Source organism: Anguilla anguilla, chromosome 6 (genome assembly GCF_013347855.1).
Source record: "Anguilla anguilla isolate fAngAng1 chromosome 6, fAngAng1.pri, whole genome shotgun sequence".
Classification (NCBI taxonomy): domain Eukaryota; kingdom Metazoa; phylum Chordata; class Actinopteri; order Anguilliformes; family Anguillidae; genus Anguilla; species Anguilla anguilla.
This window is the reverse complement of record NC_049206.1, coordinates 49596152-49611944: the sequence shown is the minus strand read 5'-3', so window position 1 is coordinate 49611944 and position 15793 is coordinate 49596152. Positions and strand designations below refer to the sequence as shown.

General features: G+C 39.2%; 2 protein-coding genes across 4 annotated transcripts in view; one reads left to right on the top strand and one right to left on the bottom strand.

The window, feature by feature from the left end:
• Positions 1-778: 778 nt before the first annotated feature.
• frk (fyn-related Src family tyrosine kinase) lies at positions 779-15505 on the bottom strand. 3 transcript variants are annotated; one of them, XM_035421923.1, is made up of 9 exons: positions 15486-15505; positions 12950-13372; positions 11520-11641; positions 9926-10089; positions 8964-9132; positions 7544-7702; positions 5214-5395; positions 3118-3283; positions 2197-2405 (listed from the first exon to the last, which is right to left on the bottom strand). In XM_035421923.1, exons 2-9 carry the CDS (start codon positions 13327-13329, stop codon positions 2197-2199), a joined length of 1551 nt encoding a protein of 516 aa, XP_035277814.1. In that variant the 5' UTR covers positions 13330-13372; positions 15486-15505. The 3 variants fall into 3 exon arrangements, with proteins under 3 accessions (XP_035277811.1, XP_035277814.1, XP_035277812.1); XM_035421921.1 differs by lacking the exon at positions 15486-15505 and adding an exon at positions 13634-13709; XM_035421920.1 differs by lacking the exon at positions 15486-15505 and having other exon boundaries at positions 779-2405; positions 12950-13329.
• The window catches only part of nt5dc1 (5'-nucleotidase domain containing 1), a 56715-nt gene continuing 55727 nt past the window's right edge, over positions 14806-15793 (top strand). Inside the window, exon 1 of the mRNA XM_035421924.1 lies at positions 14806-15202. Coding sequence (XP_035277815.1) covers positions 15110-15202 — 93 coding nt within the window. The 5' untranslated portion in view covers positions 14806-15109. The remainder of the gene's footprint in view (positions 15203-15793) is intronic.

The following is a 15793-nucleotide window of genomic DNA, read 5'->3' as shown; positions in this document are numbered from 1 at the left end:
CTCACTGGTGCATGGAGCCAGCAGAGGATTATGGGAAATGCCACGTTCCAGCTCCTTGGGTGCCAAGCCATTTGAAAATGTTACTGCTCTCTTGTCCCTTAATCTCTCAAACCTCTCTCACAGAGGCACACACACACACACACACTGAAATTGTTTCATTGTCTGTAAATTATGGAATGCAGAGCTCGTTTATTGTTAAAAGTGCAGAACTTATAAAGCACTATTTATGATGCCCAGTCCTGTAAGTTCCATGCATCAGTGTAGACAGCGGACCAAGGCCTTTGCCACAATTTCTTTTCAAGGAACACCTACATAATTTAACACAAGCCTCATGCTAACAATAAGACTACATTGCATCATCTCCTGGGGTTTTCTTGGCAAAGTAACTACAGCTTCTGCAAACACAGGCAGCATGAACAGACAAAATTAGGACAGTCTTTGCAATCCTTTCACTTGTCACCTTCTCCAAATCTGTATGCACGTCAGATACCACAGCAGCATATTTTATATATAGAAGAAAGAACAAAGGGTTTTAGGTGAAAACTTCTTGTGTGGTTTTTAACTGAAAGCGATATTCATGAAACCCATTCAAGGGTCTACCTGACAATAACAGCAAGAACAGCGCTGACAGTTATGTTCAGAGCGCTGTTATGCTCAGTTCATTTCAGATTATATAAATATGCATTTCACATGATAATATTGCACCTTTTCTGTCATCATATCTATAATTTTATGAAATTATGGACAAAATTTATTTTTTTCCAAATTGGCCAGATTCTGTTAATAACCTGGCTTACCTTTATTAAAATTTCATTAGTTCATTTTGTAAAAATTAAGCACATGCCATGTCAGAAATGAATGATACACCAAGAATCCGTTAGCACCACCAAGTGGTAAAGAGAGGAAATTACACACGTTTCAAGCAAAATTTCTGTCTGTGGAGTGATGGACACTGTATGAAAATAAGTAGTTTAATTAAAAACAAAAATATAAATCCCAAAGGTTAATCACTTCAGTAGTTTAATTTTTTAAAACTACAAAAATATATTACTAATTTGGCATTACCAAATAATTCTAACAAATGATTTACAATTATGTACAAACAAGGTTGCATACAAATTACACAACCTTTAATTAAAAGTTAATTAACAACCTTAACAGACATTCTCTTAATACAGCAAAAATTTAAACAATACTCCCAAAAGGATTTTCTAACACAACACAGGAATCATGTTAACTGCACCGACACAAACAGCCAATTAATAAACATCTAAATTTTACATTTTACAGAATGCAAACTAAAGGGTCTTTGGGAGTTAAATCAGATATAACATAGTATATTATGTTAATACAGTATATTTATACATAGTTAACAATTTAGAATTTATTTAGAAAAAAAACTGTGTACTTGAAGCTTACATTTCAAATACAAACACATTTTTATAAAAACAAGTTGTATTCTTCAACATGTAAAGAGATAAAAAAAAACAGTCATTACATAAGAACATCCAAATAATGTTTTTCTATTAATTTACATGTACATAAGCAAATCGATTTTGCAGAAATATTTCAGTCTAGCAACCTATTAAAGAATGTTACCATTGACGATTTCGGGAGAAAAAAACATGTTTTAAATTTTAATATAGTCATCTTGATATTCCGGTCATTATAAAGTCACTTTAAGGTTACTATAGCATATCATCTTGCTGCCTGTCTGCTTATTCTGTCAAGACCCATTGCAAGAAAAAGCACACACAATATAACACATACATACACTGATGAGAGAATAATTCAATTCCCAAATTGGGATAATCTTCCTGCAAGCCAAAAATATTTTTAGCCAAGGAAATGTCATTTGTAGGTCTTTGGCTGAGACTTAAACCAGTTAGCTGAGATAATCTTCATTTCGAAAAACGTTTCAGGGAATGAAACAAGAAGAAGAACAGCAAAATGGTGATGACTCAAATCTCAGATTCCTTGGAGTGAGCATATTCTAGGCCCTTCGCTTCTGAAAGTATACACACTATGCTTACTGCCAACAGAAAAGTGCAAAAATGTCTGGTCCGCTGACTTTTCACTTCTATGGTTAATTAGTGAGAAAACACACATGCCACCCGTGTTCAAGAATAATTTTTTAAATTCTAGCTCGGTTATTTGATACCGCATGCAAAGAGTACCTGTACATCGACGGCTTCGCTAATGGCTTCTCGAATTGTCGTAAGACGACACGTCCAAGTCAAAGAAGTCCTCGAGCTTCCACTGCAGGGTCTCAAACGTGGGCCTCTCCTGCTCGTTCTCCTTCCAGCATTCCATCATGATGTTGTACAGCACGGCGGGGCAGTTTGACGGACAGGGCATCCGGTACCCAGTGGGCAGCTTCTGCACCACCTGGTAGTTGGTCATGGCTGGTTCAAGAACACGAAAGATAGTGAAAAAAACATGATTGGAAGAGGACGTGCTTAATCTTCAAGAGCCAATTTCCCCTCTAATTGAAGCTAATGCTCGCTAATTGAAGCTAATACAAGGTCAGCACAGTTAATGATCAGAACCTGCTACTTTAACATCTTCATAAAAAAACCTTGCAAGGTAAATCGATCACATTTTCCAGAGTGACAGGCATTTTCAAATGGCATGTTTTTGTTCTTTTCAGCCTATCACGGGCGGGATGTTTCCATTAATACTTTTTGACAAGGCTTAACTACAGACTAGAATGAGCACCAGATGTCTACGCGGTAATTAGCCACAGGGCATATCTCTGACACAATTTGGCCTTTATCCTCCTCTCTCTCTTCCCCAACCACCAATCTTTGACCGGCGCGTTGACACTGATGAGCAAAGCAGCAAATTATCTTTTTTTTCTATAGAAACAGAGGTCCCCAACAGAAATGCAATGTACTACAACATGACGTAAATATACAGACTTTTGAAAATGTAGCATGACATATTTCCCAGCAGTGTTTTTCTAAAAACATAAGTTGCAATATCTAAAACTTAAATACATGCCCAAATACTGTCAAGTGTTGCAACATCTTGACCAAATATTATATTTCAGTATGTTTTCCACTATATTCCATTTGAGTAGTGAACAGCAGCAACAAATGCAAAAGGAACCCTTACTTGGATAGGGCATCTGTCCAAAGGTTATGATTTCGTACAGGAGGATGCCGAAGGACCACACGTCAGACTTGATGCTGAACTTGTGGCCGTGGATGGCCTCAGGTGCCGTCCACTTCACGGGGAACTTGGCCCCTTCTTTGGCTTCATACACGTTTTCATTATCCAACTTTTCCAAAGGAAACCACTCATGTTAATGTTACACATTTTGAAAATAGAAAAGCTTTCAAAAGACACTCACTAAATCACTTTCATTTTTAACATTAGTTTACACTGCAAACCTCTCCTGGGAATCTTCTTAGCAAACCCCAAAAGATGCAAAACCCTTAAGCAAACTGAAAGCACTGCAAAAGCTAAAGCTGAACAGGTGCAAAGCTGAAAGAAGTCAGTTAAAAATGTGTGGCGAAGGACCCACAGGCCTCTACACAGCTGCAAAGATGAATGCTGAGTGTTATGTGCTGGGAAACGGGTTTTCTTCACCTACGGAGCAAGCTACAGGAGTGCTCTCCCTTCACAATGCAAAAAATGCGACTCGCTTCTTAGATCAATCGCGTTGCACGAGGAAACAGTCTCATCGGTGCAAAGCCTTCACTTCACAAAATGAATGGAATGCAAGTCTCTGTGACAGGCCCTCCAATGGCTTGCTCTTGCTTTTCAGTGCATGCAAGAGTTTTCTCCAGTGTGTCAAATCTATGGGCAAATTATGCAATTATAATGCACTTTAATTAACATGTATATGATTTGATATAAGTGTGCATTGATTCTTGTCAGAGCCAGTGAAAGTTGTTCAATATTTAAAAATAGGTTCAACGGAGTTTGAAACCTGTCCACCAGAGTATTTAATAATGTGGAATTAAAGCTTTATACAGTATACATTCACGCCTCCAACTATAGATGTGTGCTTGTATTTGTTTCGTTATTTCAAATGAATTTAAAGTAGTTGTTTAATTACTTGTGTGTTCTTTAGTCTGCTCCACTGTTAGTATCTAGGTTATTCTGATGCAGATACTAAAATACTGAGTGACCAGTGATAGTTTATCATGATTCTGCACTTTCTGTACAATATTTTGTGTAAGAAAAAACTGGGGGTGCTAGAACAGCAGTTCTATTCTGTTTTGCATTAAAAATGTGCATTATCTTCCCTATGAGTATTCTAGGGTACTCATGAAGTTTTGACATTGTTTAAGCACAATGATAGTTAGAAGTATTTAAGGAAACACCTTAAAACTTAAGGGTTTTGAGAAAGGGGAGTCCAGACCTTCTTTTTTTATGAAATACCGAAAGTTTTTTTTGCATACTTTTCATGGGTGACATTAATGAATATGTGAATGACTGAAGTTATGAATTGCATTTTGTGCATATTCCAGGTGTATGAGATGACGCATTATGACTGTTCATGCAATTAGTATAAGGAAACAGCCATGAACAGATAGATAAGAAAAAAATGATGCTTGCCAAAATATTCGTGGAAACTCTTACACAATTTACGATCAAACATGATCCTACGCATGTTTCGTGAATGAGGCCCATTGAGCCATGAATTAAGTGACCTTGACCTTGTTAATGTGCAAGCTCAGCTGGTTAAATATGAACGATGAGAGTTCAGCATCTTACTGTAGGTCTATGAACAGGCATTTCACAACATGTCAAAATGACAATCCCTCTGACAAGCGATGGGCAGACAGTCTATCAGACAACAAGAATTCAAAAGAACTCGGCAGTTACTAGGGGGCGCCCACAGACCCATGGCAACACTGGCTGCCTGATGACCAGCTCTAAAAAATGTTGTATTCTAATACAATATACTATCAAAACAAAGACATTCAAATAAAATCAGCAAAAACATGATATTTGCAAGCTGAACATGTAGTGAAGAAATGTCAAAAAATATTATTTTATTTTAAATATCAAATTTCATCCCTGATGGCATTCAATATTCTGTTATTTCTTAGGCAATGCAAGTCTTGCTCAGGGAGATGTTAAATTATGCTAATTGTTCTACATCTTCGGAAGGGACAATTAACTTGAGTAATGGTGCGATTATATCTGTTGCAAATCAGCCATTTTGTCTTCTGTCACACGCACGTGGGAGCTCTCACCATGAAGACTCTGGCCAGGCCGAAGTCGGCCACCTTGCAGGTGTTGCTCTCCCCGACCAGCACGTTCCTGGCCGCCAGGTCTCGGTGGATGTAGTTCTGCTGCTCTAGGTATGCCATCCCAGCAGCCACTTGGGCGGCCATTTCTAGTAGGTCTGGGTGGCGCAGCTTGGCTCCTTTGTCTTCTGCATGATGAAAATACAGTTGGTAAAATCCTCAATGTTCTCTAGCCAATGAAATAGAACTAAAACCACTCAAACCAATGACCAGGAAGCCATACAACCATCATGCTCCCAATTAAAATGTGTTACACACTGCATACAAGTAAACATATAAAACCACTGTATTTTTTTTGGAATATGACAGTAGTTTGTCAAAAAAATCTCCTTTTCTTTTTTGTTGAAATTGGTTGCTTTTGGACCACAGATTGATAAAGAAGTAAATGTAAGCATGGATAATTCCTTATCTGAAAAAAGGCAATGAAAATAACATTAGAAAAAGCGCTCATTTGGACATCTCAAGCACAAACCATCCCAATGAATCGCTTTAGGTAGACAAATGTGTAGTGTCCAACCAGAAACATTCCCTGTTCAAATATTTTAACAGAATCAAATAACATGCATTCTAATCTATTTCACAAGTTACTGTCCTTAAAAGGGCATTACATATTTCAAAATTCAAGGTCCCGCTGGACAATGAGAAGTATAATCCGTTCCTGTGAGACATAATGTGTCAAGATGAAACTTTCTGCTTTGTGTCACTATTCAAGGTCGGCTTGTGAAATATGAAGGATGAGAGCAGAATATTTCAGGGCCATGAGCAGCCATTTGACCTCTCAAAATGACCATCTCTCTGGCAATGACAAACTGTCTTTCAGACAACAGGATCTCAAAAGAATTCAGCATTTCTTAGAGGGCACCCGCATGCCCATAACAACGCTGGCAGCTTGACAACCATGCAAACGCATACACACAGACGCGCACGAATGCGGGCACACAGACACATACACACCATAATCTGCAAAGAATGAAAGGAATTGTCATGGCTATTCAGTAATCTGCTGCTTTGTCATGGCATTTAATCTGGAGACGAGACGGAGGTTGACGTATCCCTCTTTAGCTGGAGATATAAAGATTACGCAAAAGATCTCAGCTGAACTTCACCGCTCCTACGCTCGGACCATATCAATTTCTCATGCGTCATTAAGGTGAAGGTACAGTTCCCATGACACAGTTAGGCACATGGTACAGTGCAAACCTCTGCTGAGTCATTTTCACCTTGCGACGGACATCTAATCATTTCCTCCTCACTCCACATTGGTACAATTATTTCACTATTTCTCACCAAAATTCATCCGTTTCTCATTCTGGGTTTGGGACCTCTCCTGCACAATTATTTTGTACTGCCGTTGACATCACTTATAGGTTCTGGCCAAGCGTAGCCTACCAAACACAGCACCTTGGAATCGAAACCTCACCGAAATAACACAGCCAAAACCTTCACGCATCATTACCTGTTTACAAGGTTACGGAGCCTTATCTTCAGAATTAATGGTAGGGTACATATCCCTGTGTAAACACGTATTTAAAGCCATCTTACAAATTTCAGCTCCAAAATCATATTTCATGCATCAGTCAAAATGTACATTAAAAAAACACAATAATATAAGCATAACAAATAAACAGTAAAAAATAAATGTGATTAAAATGGGAGGTGCGTTTCTGATGTGTTTTTTTGTGTTAGTTTGGCCCCTGATCAGACTGAAGCCTCCCCATTATAGTGAAATAAAAAAATGGAAAGGCAATGGTCAATGATTCATCAGAAATGTAAAATCAAATAAATAAGCAGTGTTGCGATTGATTCAGCTTGGCCAAATCTTCCACTTTGTGCAAATTTCAAACAATAATAATATTTAATAAAAAAATTATTAATTATCAATTTTCATTTTAAAAACTAAAATGAAAATTGTCCCATTAAAGGAAATTTGAATTTTTCAATAAGTTCATTCCATGTTTCTTACCGCTCCTGAACAACTAATTCTTCATAGTTGTTAACATTATTTGCATGTTATGCACATTTAATGATGTCCTCTTGCGCAAAATCAGGTTTTACAAACTGCTCTGAAGACACAGAGCTCTCCGTGCCAGCACAGAAGCAGCTGCAGCGAAGGCAGAGAGAGATTTCGGAACGACGCCCCACGCCTGCGTCCTGGCTGGCATTTCCATCTTGATTTTTTTACGCCGAGTGAGTGGGATGAGCCGGGGTTGCGTCATCGATGATTACGGTCATCGGACGGCAGGAACTCGAAAAATTTGGAGGGTAGGGACACTTACTCTGGAGGTAATCAAGCAGGCTTCCGTTCCTCATGAGCTCGGTGATGATGTAGATGGGCTCCTGCAGTGTGCAGACGGCGTACAGCTGGATCAGTTTGGGGTGACGCAGCGTCTTCATCATCTGAGCCTCCCTGAGGAAGTCTTGAGGGTCCATTGTACCTAATAATAAAAAGAACGACACAACAATATCACCATTTCAGTTAATGATAACAATAGCAGCCCAACGACAATATTCATAATACATTTTTATTCATAAAGTGCCTTTGTAGACACACACGGCGCTTTGGAAAAAATATTTTTAAAAATGAACTAAATTACAGGTTAAGGACAATTAGATTAATGAAATGGTTGATACATGGCTGGTGTAGGTAATTTGGGGCTAAATTTGGTCTAATGCAAGAAAATTCACTTCAAGTAATTGCAGTATAAGCTACAAGTTGCTTTTCACTTTAAGTGTATTTTCTACAGCCACTGTAAAGCCAGCAAGTTTCTGGAAACTAATTAGATTAGGTGATGCTAAAGTGATAATGATTATACTATCAAATAACTCAATAACAATTTATTAGAAACAAACTGTCATTAACAATTAAATTAAAAGGATTAAGCACTCCTAGATCAGATATTTTGAACAGTTATACAGAATACACTTGGTTGCTTAGGATCACCCACAAGTCAAAACATGTCAGTAACATAAAAATGCATATGTTAACTATAGGAAAACAAGATAAAACAAAGCATAAATCTGGGGTGCTGTTAAAACTCTCACAGTACAGCAGGCGTTTCTTGTGTCACTGGCTAATCTGCAAAGGTAACAAATTATGCGATCAATCACAAACCCTGTCACTTCTGACACCAAAGAAAAAGGTACCTGTGCTACAGCATGAAATCTCCATAGTAACATACCTAGAGTAGTATACAATCACTTTAATATGTTCATATGTTGGAGTATAAGGAGGTGGTGGATATGAACTGTATCATATGTAATCACCTTTTACTTAAGTGACACTTATAAACATATTCTTTGTCAAAACTGCACAATTTCATCTTAATCCCTAGTATTGCAACAGAGAAACAGTACAAAACAATGTAATTTGAATTTAGGTACAGCATGTACTGTGGGAGCCATTTTGTTGACTTTCCAGATTATTGCTCGGTTCGAATGGCTGAATTAGATTTTTCGCTAAACTACAGTATTTACTGTACCAACGAAAATAAACTATTTGTTTTGGATTGTTTATTGTAGCAACATACATAGCTATAAAACATTTAGAAGGCAGTTTTTTTAACTGAACCCAATCAACTCAGAAAAATTACTGATGAAAATGTGAGCTGCCTGACGGACACCACCACTAGCGCAAAACCCAAACGCTCTATGGCTTCCCGGCGAGCGAGAAGCCAGGCCAGGCCGGGCGCACTTTACCGGGTTTCAGGGTTTTCACCGCCACGGCGGTGGTGCCGTTCCACAGGCCCTCGTGCACCTCGCCGAACTGCCCGGCTCCCAGCTTCCTCATCAGCTGGATGGAGGCGCGGTCGATCTCCCACTGGTCCACTGTGTCGTAGGACAGGCCGTGGGTCTGTGGGGCCTCCAGCTGCAGAGCGGAGAGACGCGGAGGTCAGGATCCAATCAAAAATCCCGTTTTGTGGAGACATTTTAGAGAAACTGCTCAGAGCTCACAGTTCAGTTTTGCACCCCAAGCAATATTCCACACAGAGCTTGGGGTCTGAAAAACCTGGATGTGCTCAGCCTAATTTTATCACTTGCCAATCAAACTGGATCCATCTCAGTGCAACGCAAATGCCCTAATCTCCCGTTGCAAACACTCTTTGAAGGTGGCAGTTTGGTCACCTTCCAGGTTATCGGATGGCTCTAATGGTTGCGTTTCATTATTTGCTAAACTATACCTGGCTGATCTCCAAATGCTTGCGGGTCGATCAGAACTTAATGAGTTTTAAGTAATGCCTTTAATGTTTTGCAGATTGTGGTAGTTACATTCAGTCAAATTACCTCACACCAACAACACAGCTCTCTAAAAATGTTGTCAAATGAAAAGTGTGAAGGCATATGATATAGTTTCGTATCTCAGGTTTCAAGTAAATATTTTACTTTATGATATTTGGTTAGCAAACTCTTTTGCATACATATAAAATAAATGGTTGCATACATATTAAAAAAAAACTGGTTTTACTGCCAATGGTTTCCCTGTGTGGTACGACAACAGTCACTCCATGAAGAGTATATTTATGAAATACCTCTCTAAACACTATACTGCTTACCATACAACATACAACAGTAACAGAAACTGAACAATATTGCATTTCTACTCATACATACTCTACTGCAGAGGATACATAGCCACATGTTGAATTTAAATTATTTCATACCTTCTTACAAGGTTCATTAAGACGCACGCATAGGCCATCTTCGTTTTTGGAATAGTTCTCTACAAGTTCCTTTAGAGTCTGAAAACATTTTGATCGGGAGACATAATAACCTCCTCCGTCAAGTTTCCGCAGTTTGTAATGTTTAACCTTTCCATTGTCCAATACTGAAAAAGACACACACACACACACATTAGCAAATTCATGAAAAAAAAATAAAAACAGGCATATTAAAGAAACAAATGTACTTGTGAGTGTATCTGTTTAAGCTCATTTTATTTTGTATTTGTCACTGAAATATTGACTATAAGGTATGTCCTTTGTAAGTATCAGTATTGACCAAGTAATATGAATGCACATAGGATTTCATTTCACTAGCTTGTGCATTGGGAGTCTGACGCATAGCTACAGCGTTTCTGCTTATTCTGTTCTGGTACTCCTTGGTACCCTCGTTAAATGTTCTAGGTGTTGTCTGCCTCAATGGCCACGGAAGTCACTTTGGTTAAAAAGGCAACCAACAAATAAATATCAAAGCAATGGAAATGAATCAGAGCCCGGGAGTAACAGTTTTCCAGAAGCTTTCCTCATTCTCTGGGAACTGAATTAGTGTGAGTCACCAGAGACAGCGGAGTTTGAAGGGCAGAATTTTGACTTAAGGCATTTAAAGAGGAAGGTAAACCTTCAGTGCTTCATGCGCAGACACTTTAGTCAAAGTTCAGTGTCAGGGTTCAGTACAGTAACTGATACAGTACCTGCCCATATTTACAACAGAACAGAACAAACGTAATTGGGCATTTTATGACTTTATGATTTGGTCGTCATTAGCAAGAATAATACACAAATAATATGTAAATTCTTTATGAGAAGATGACTCAAACTAATGGATAATTGTGTAAAGAAAAGAAATAACTCTGTTGAGTTATACTTGCTAAAAATGCAGTCAGCATTACATAATTACTGACATTACATATTTCATACAATTCACAGTATACCCAAGAATAGAGTAATGTCAGTTATCAGAATTAGGAGGAACTGCACAGATTCACGTGTTTCCAGTCATTTGTGACACACCCTCTTTTTCTTTTATGAGAGGAAAGGGTGTCCTTTGTTCTCATTTATGACCTTGCATTATTCATTGGTCGCTGAGTAACAGTAATACTTCATCAGAACAAGCTTAAAGCGATAAGAGTGAGTTTACCAGAAGGAGGAAATCTACTTTTGAAAGCAGCCAGGAGCCTCCAATTAATTGCACGCTAAAAACAACAAAACTATAGCTTCCAAAACAACTTTCCAAAACTAGCGATAACACAAATGATGACATAAAATAGCAGACTGGTATTTCCTGGAATGTCTAAAAATGCACACTAAACCATTAGTGGCATGCCAAGGTACTCCACACAACAGCATATGGGCAACGACAAAGGCCTTCACAGCAGAAACCGCCTTCTCTTTGTTTTTATTCATGCAGTACAGGGTCAACCCGCTGTGGGACATGCTTGTGACAGCAGCCAGTAAGCCCTAAGTTGGCACCGAGTTTTACAAATATCAAATTTAAAAGGAGGCGTGAAAATCCTGAGCTCAGTGCGTGGGAATTTACCTGAGAGAGATAGCTCCCCTTTCTGGCTTTCACACTGCCTGATGAGAAAAGCTCCGTGCTGGTTTCCTTCAGAAAGCAGCATCTTCTCCGCATCCAATCTCTTTGTGTCGGGAAAAAACCATCTGCAACCAATCAAAAATCCCGTTTTGTGGAGACATTTTAGAGAAACTGCTCAGAGCCCACGCTTCTGTTTTGCACCCAAGCAGTACTCCACACAGAGCTTGGGGCTGAAAAATCTGGATGTGCTCATCTTAATTTTATCACTTGTCAATCAAACTGGCATCACAGTTTGATTGACAAAGCGTTGCAGTGATTGATCTTCATTCTAATAACAGATTTTAATTTCTCATTTTCTCACTTCTTTTTATCTCCTGTATGCTTTGAAAAGCACCCTGTAACAGTCTCACTATAAAGTGTGAGTATGGAAATTAGATTTGATTGAATTCAATTCTTGGTCCATGTTTGGGATAATCTTAAATATCAGTTAACACACTGAGGCATACATAAGGACTTCACACTTCCTTTATTTTGTTCTCAGCAGTCATGATTTCTTTGGAGTTAGTATCCACATATGTATGTACGCTTCTTTTAAACAAAAGCTGCAATTCTCAGGCCACATATTCTGTAACGTAGTTACAGCCAAAACATAAATTGTAAGCATGAGTAAGGTTCTATTCAATACGCTTCTTGACAGAGCTGTTCGCTTTAGCAGGATGGCCACCTGAAACCACCCAGTTAGACTGGTTTCTTTACGTATTACTGTGGTTTGCTCTTTCGAGCTTTGATCACATGATAAGTTCGTGCAATAGTCAACTTAAATAGAGTCTCTGATGTATCAGTGTTCAGGGTAGCTACATAGGCTACTGAATTTCATTTGGCTTGATATCCAGTTCTTTGTTTAGGCTTGTGTGTTTCCTGGTGGAATTCCCATAAATTACTTCTCACCGTATTCTCTGAACTTTAAACTCCTGTTAAACCAAGAGCATTTTCTGCACGCCTTTAATCATTAACCAAAGTTTCGCGCAGCGATTAATTCGCGCTCTAACTTAAGTGAGACAAGCATGAGTTAAACAAATTCCCCGAAACTACTGAAATATCATTTTAACGCAGCTTTCACGTGACTACGACAATTGCTATGGCTATTATTAGATCTACAATTGTCACAACAGTGAGGGGAATGAGGAAATCACAGTGGTAATGCAAATTGTCCTCGCTGATTATACTGCGCATTATCTACCTGCTACTCTAAATATATTCAATAATTTTTAAAAAGCAAAGTGTGTGCCAAAAATGATACAGTGCAATATAAACGTATACAAATGTAAAAAGAGTTTTGAATGGGTGGAATGCCTTTTTCTATAACCAAAGACAGGATTAAAAAAAAATTTTTTTTTACTTCAAACATAGAGATAACCAAGTTGGCTACTCACGGCTCGGCGTCCAAACTCTCCACGGGTGCCACATAGTTCGCCGGAATGTATCCCTTTTCGTTGGCAGAGATTCCAGTGAGTGCTCTGGCTAACCACCATTCACCGGCACTTTTATCCAGAGCTTCGAGCTTGTCCCCGGCCCTAAAACTCAAATCATTCTCAGTCCGAGCAGTGTAGTCGTACAATGCGGTGTAGATTGATCCCGAGTCCTTTGGGGGCACCGGCGGCAGTGGCCGTGTAGGTGCCTCCTCCGCATGGGGATTTCTAATTATCACAATGTCTCGCTTCTCATGACCGACCCCCTCGTTGTCAGAGGCTGAAGTTTTTAGGCACGGGAAAACAGTCAGAATACATGTGGCGCACCATTCCCTGACGTCCATTCTGATTCGGCTTCGCCCTCAGCATAGATTGCATGAAGTAACGCTGTGAAACAAAAACGATAGGAAAAACGGTAGGCTACATCCATCAGTTTAACAATCTATTCAGAGTAGTGAGAATTTCAAAATGGGTGGCTGGAAATAAAATCAGAAAGTTCCGTCCAGTCCATTCCTGAAACACTTGTTAAAAATCTATAGGCCTGAGTGGAAAAAAGTAATGAGAACACTCCTTGGCCAGTAAAGCGAAGGCGTTATATTGCCACTTGTTAGCGAATGAAGCTTATCGCATTTCCTGGACTACACTCACCTGAACCTGTGTACTCTCAACACAACCCGCCGAGCAGGACGGCGTTAACTGTTGCGTCGCCCGCCTTGAAATACCTGTTTTGCATTCCGGACGTGTAGATAAAAACAGTTACGTCAAGTTCACTAAAAATAGTTGTTTGAGTATGAAGTGTCCTTTAAATGCTCCTTTTAATTTAAATGCTGTCATTTAATTTCATTGGTGGATTACGTAATGTCTTCCGAAAATGTCAAATTTAGACTCATTGGTCCAAAAAACTTTACTCCACATCTGATGTGTCCAGTTTCAGTGTACCAGTGCAACATTTCTTCTCAATTGTTTATTTCCATACAACATATTATTTTACTAGGCGAGACATCTGGCTGAATGCAGTGTCATATGGTGTAGTGATGTGCCTCATGGCCTGAAATCAAATCCTGACCTTACCAGGGTTGGCTGTGGCACTGAGTACAGTAAACCACTCCAAATATAGCCACAGTAGGCCTAATTGGAAACTGGAAAACCTCACACATGCCAAACAATGTAATTGGTTGGCACCCATTAACTTGATAGATAATGGACCATTTTTGTAGACACAGATTAAACCAGATTAAGCATAATCCTAGACCAAACTCAATTTAGTACAGGTCTAATCTTAATTGGTGTCCATGAAACCGGATCAATGTGTCATATCTAAACGTGGATTATGTAGGGTAAATAAATCGGAAAAGATTGACTTTATTTAGTATTTTGAAAGGTGGACACTTTGGAAACTGAAGAAAATATGTTATATGCTAAACCAGTGGTTCCCAAACTATGGATCAGACGTGAACCCACTTGGGGTTTGTGGGACGGGATGAGGGGAGCGACACGAGAAAAAATTACTATAATGACACTACTATAATATACTCCCCGCAGACATTTACGGCAGTCAATCAAACGCACACATATGAGCAGCGAACTAAAGTGCACATGCGGTTGTTTTGACAGATAACTGGAAAAAAAAAAAATATTCGCACAAATAATTTCTGTTTGGTTACATTTCAGTAAGCTTTGGGAACCACCGTGCGACACACTACCGTAATGAAGCATGTTTTGTGTTCGGCACGACATACTACGGTATTAGGTGCGCATCAGTCTCCTACACTACGGTATTATCACCCGGAAGTTACTGCATTTACAGCATTTTCCCAATCCAATTTCTCGTTCATAATTTGTAAAAGGCCTGCAAGACAGGCATCTAAATATGACTGTCAGTAATACAAAGTAGCAGCTGTATTGCGGCTTTAACGTTTCAAGCAAAAATCAGCTCAGAAGCCCTATTATAACGGTGCTTTGCAGTGTATGTAGAGCCATCCCACGTGCTGTGGTACAGACGAATGTATTGGAGGCTGCGGGTACCCTGATTGTAGCAGTCTCCGTGACATTGTCACATACAGTCCTTCCACAGCGTGCAAGTTGAGATACATAACGTGTTAATTTCGCCGCTAACCAGGCACAATGAGCGAGCACTTCTCTCTGTCAGACTGTGATGTTATTGGTTTTGATCTGGACCACACTCTCTGTCGCTATCATTTAAAGGAAACCTCCAGGGTGAGTTCTGATGAGAATTTGTCATTAGCTTTCTGTTTCAGTTTAGTAAAAAATCCAAAAATGCAAGACGAGGTAGTGTTGCTTTCTAGCTTGGAAACCGTAGTGTACTTCGATCCACTTCTCTGTTAACCATATAAATAAATATAGTTATACAGTCAATGGCTTGCTCGAAAAAGTGCTCATGCTCTTATATAGCTTTCTTGCTTCCGTAATCATCGCGGGCTATAGCTAGCATGTTGCGCGCTGCAAGCAATGCAGAGATCACTACAGGCAGCTAACTTACGTTGGAAAGGTTAGCTGGCGGATTGTGACAACATAGCTGATGCTGCACAGTGATAGGCCCCATTTGGATATTTGACTAACGAGATACTGTGAAGGATACATTTTGTCATTTGAAAACACTTCTCAAATTCACAGCTGCTTTGTGCATAGGAATGCAGTTGTAGACAAAATGGTTAGCGACGTCGCTATCATTGGCAACAAGAAATCACGTGTCATGTACGGTGAGAGAAATTATAGATTGTTCCTTGCTCATGGATAATGGGATAGCTTCCACAAGATGTGATATAGATGTGATATATAGCATGCGCA

Coding starts and splice junctions, on each gene's coding strand:
- frk (XM_035421923.1), bottom strand. CDS start 13,329: ATGGACGTCAGGGAATGGTGCGCCACATGTATTCTGACTGTTTTCCCG. Junction 9,133..9,925: donor TTAATGAACCTTGTAAGAAG/GTATGAAATAAT, acceptor TCCGCTCTGCAG/CTGGAGGCCCCACAGACCCA. Junction 7,703..8,963: donor GGTGAAAACCCTGAAACCCG/GTAAAGTGCGCC, acceptor TTTTATTATTAG/GTACAATGGACCCTCAAGAC.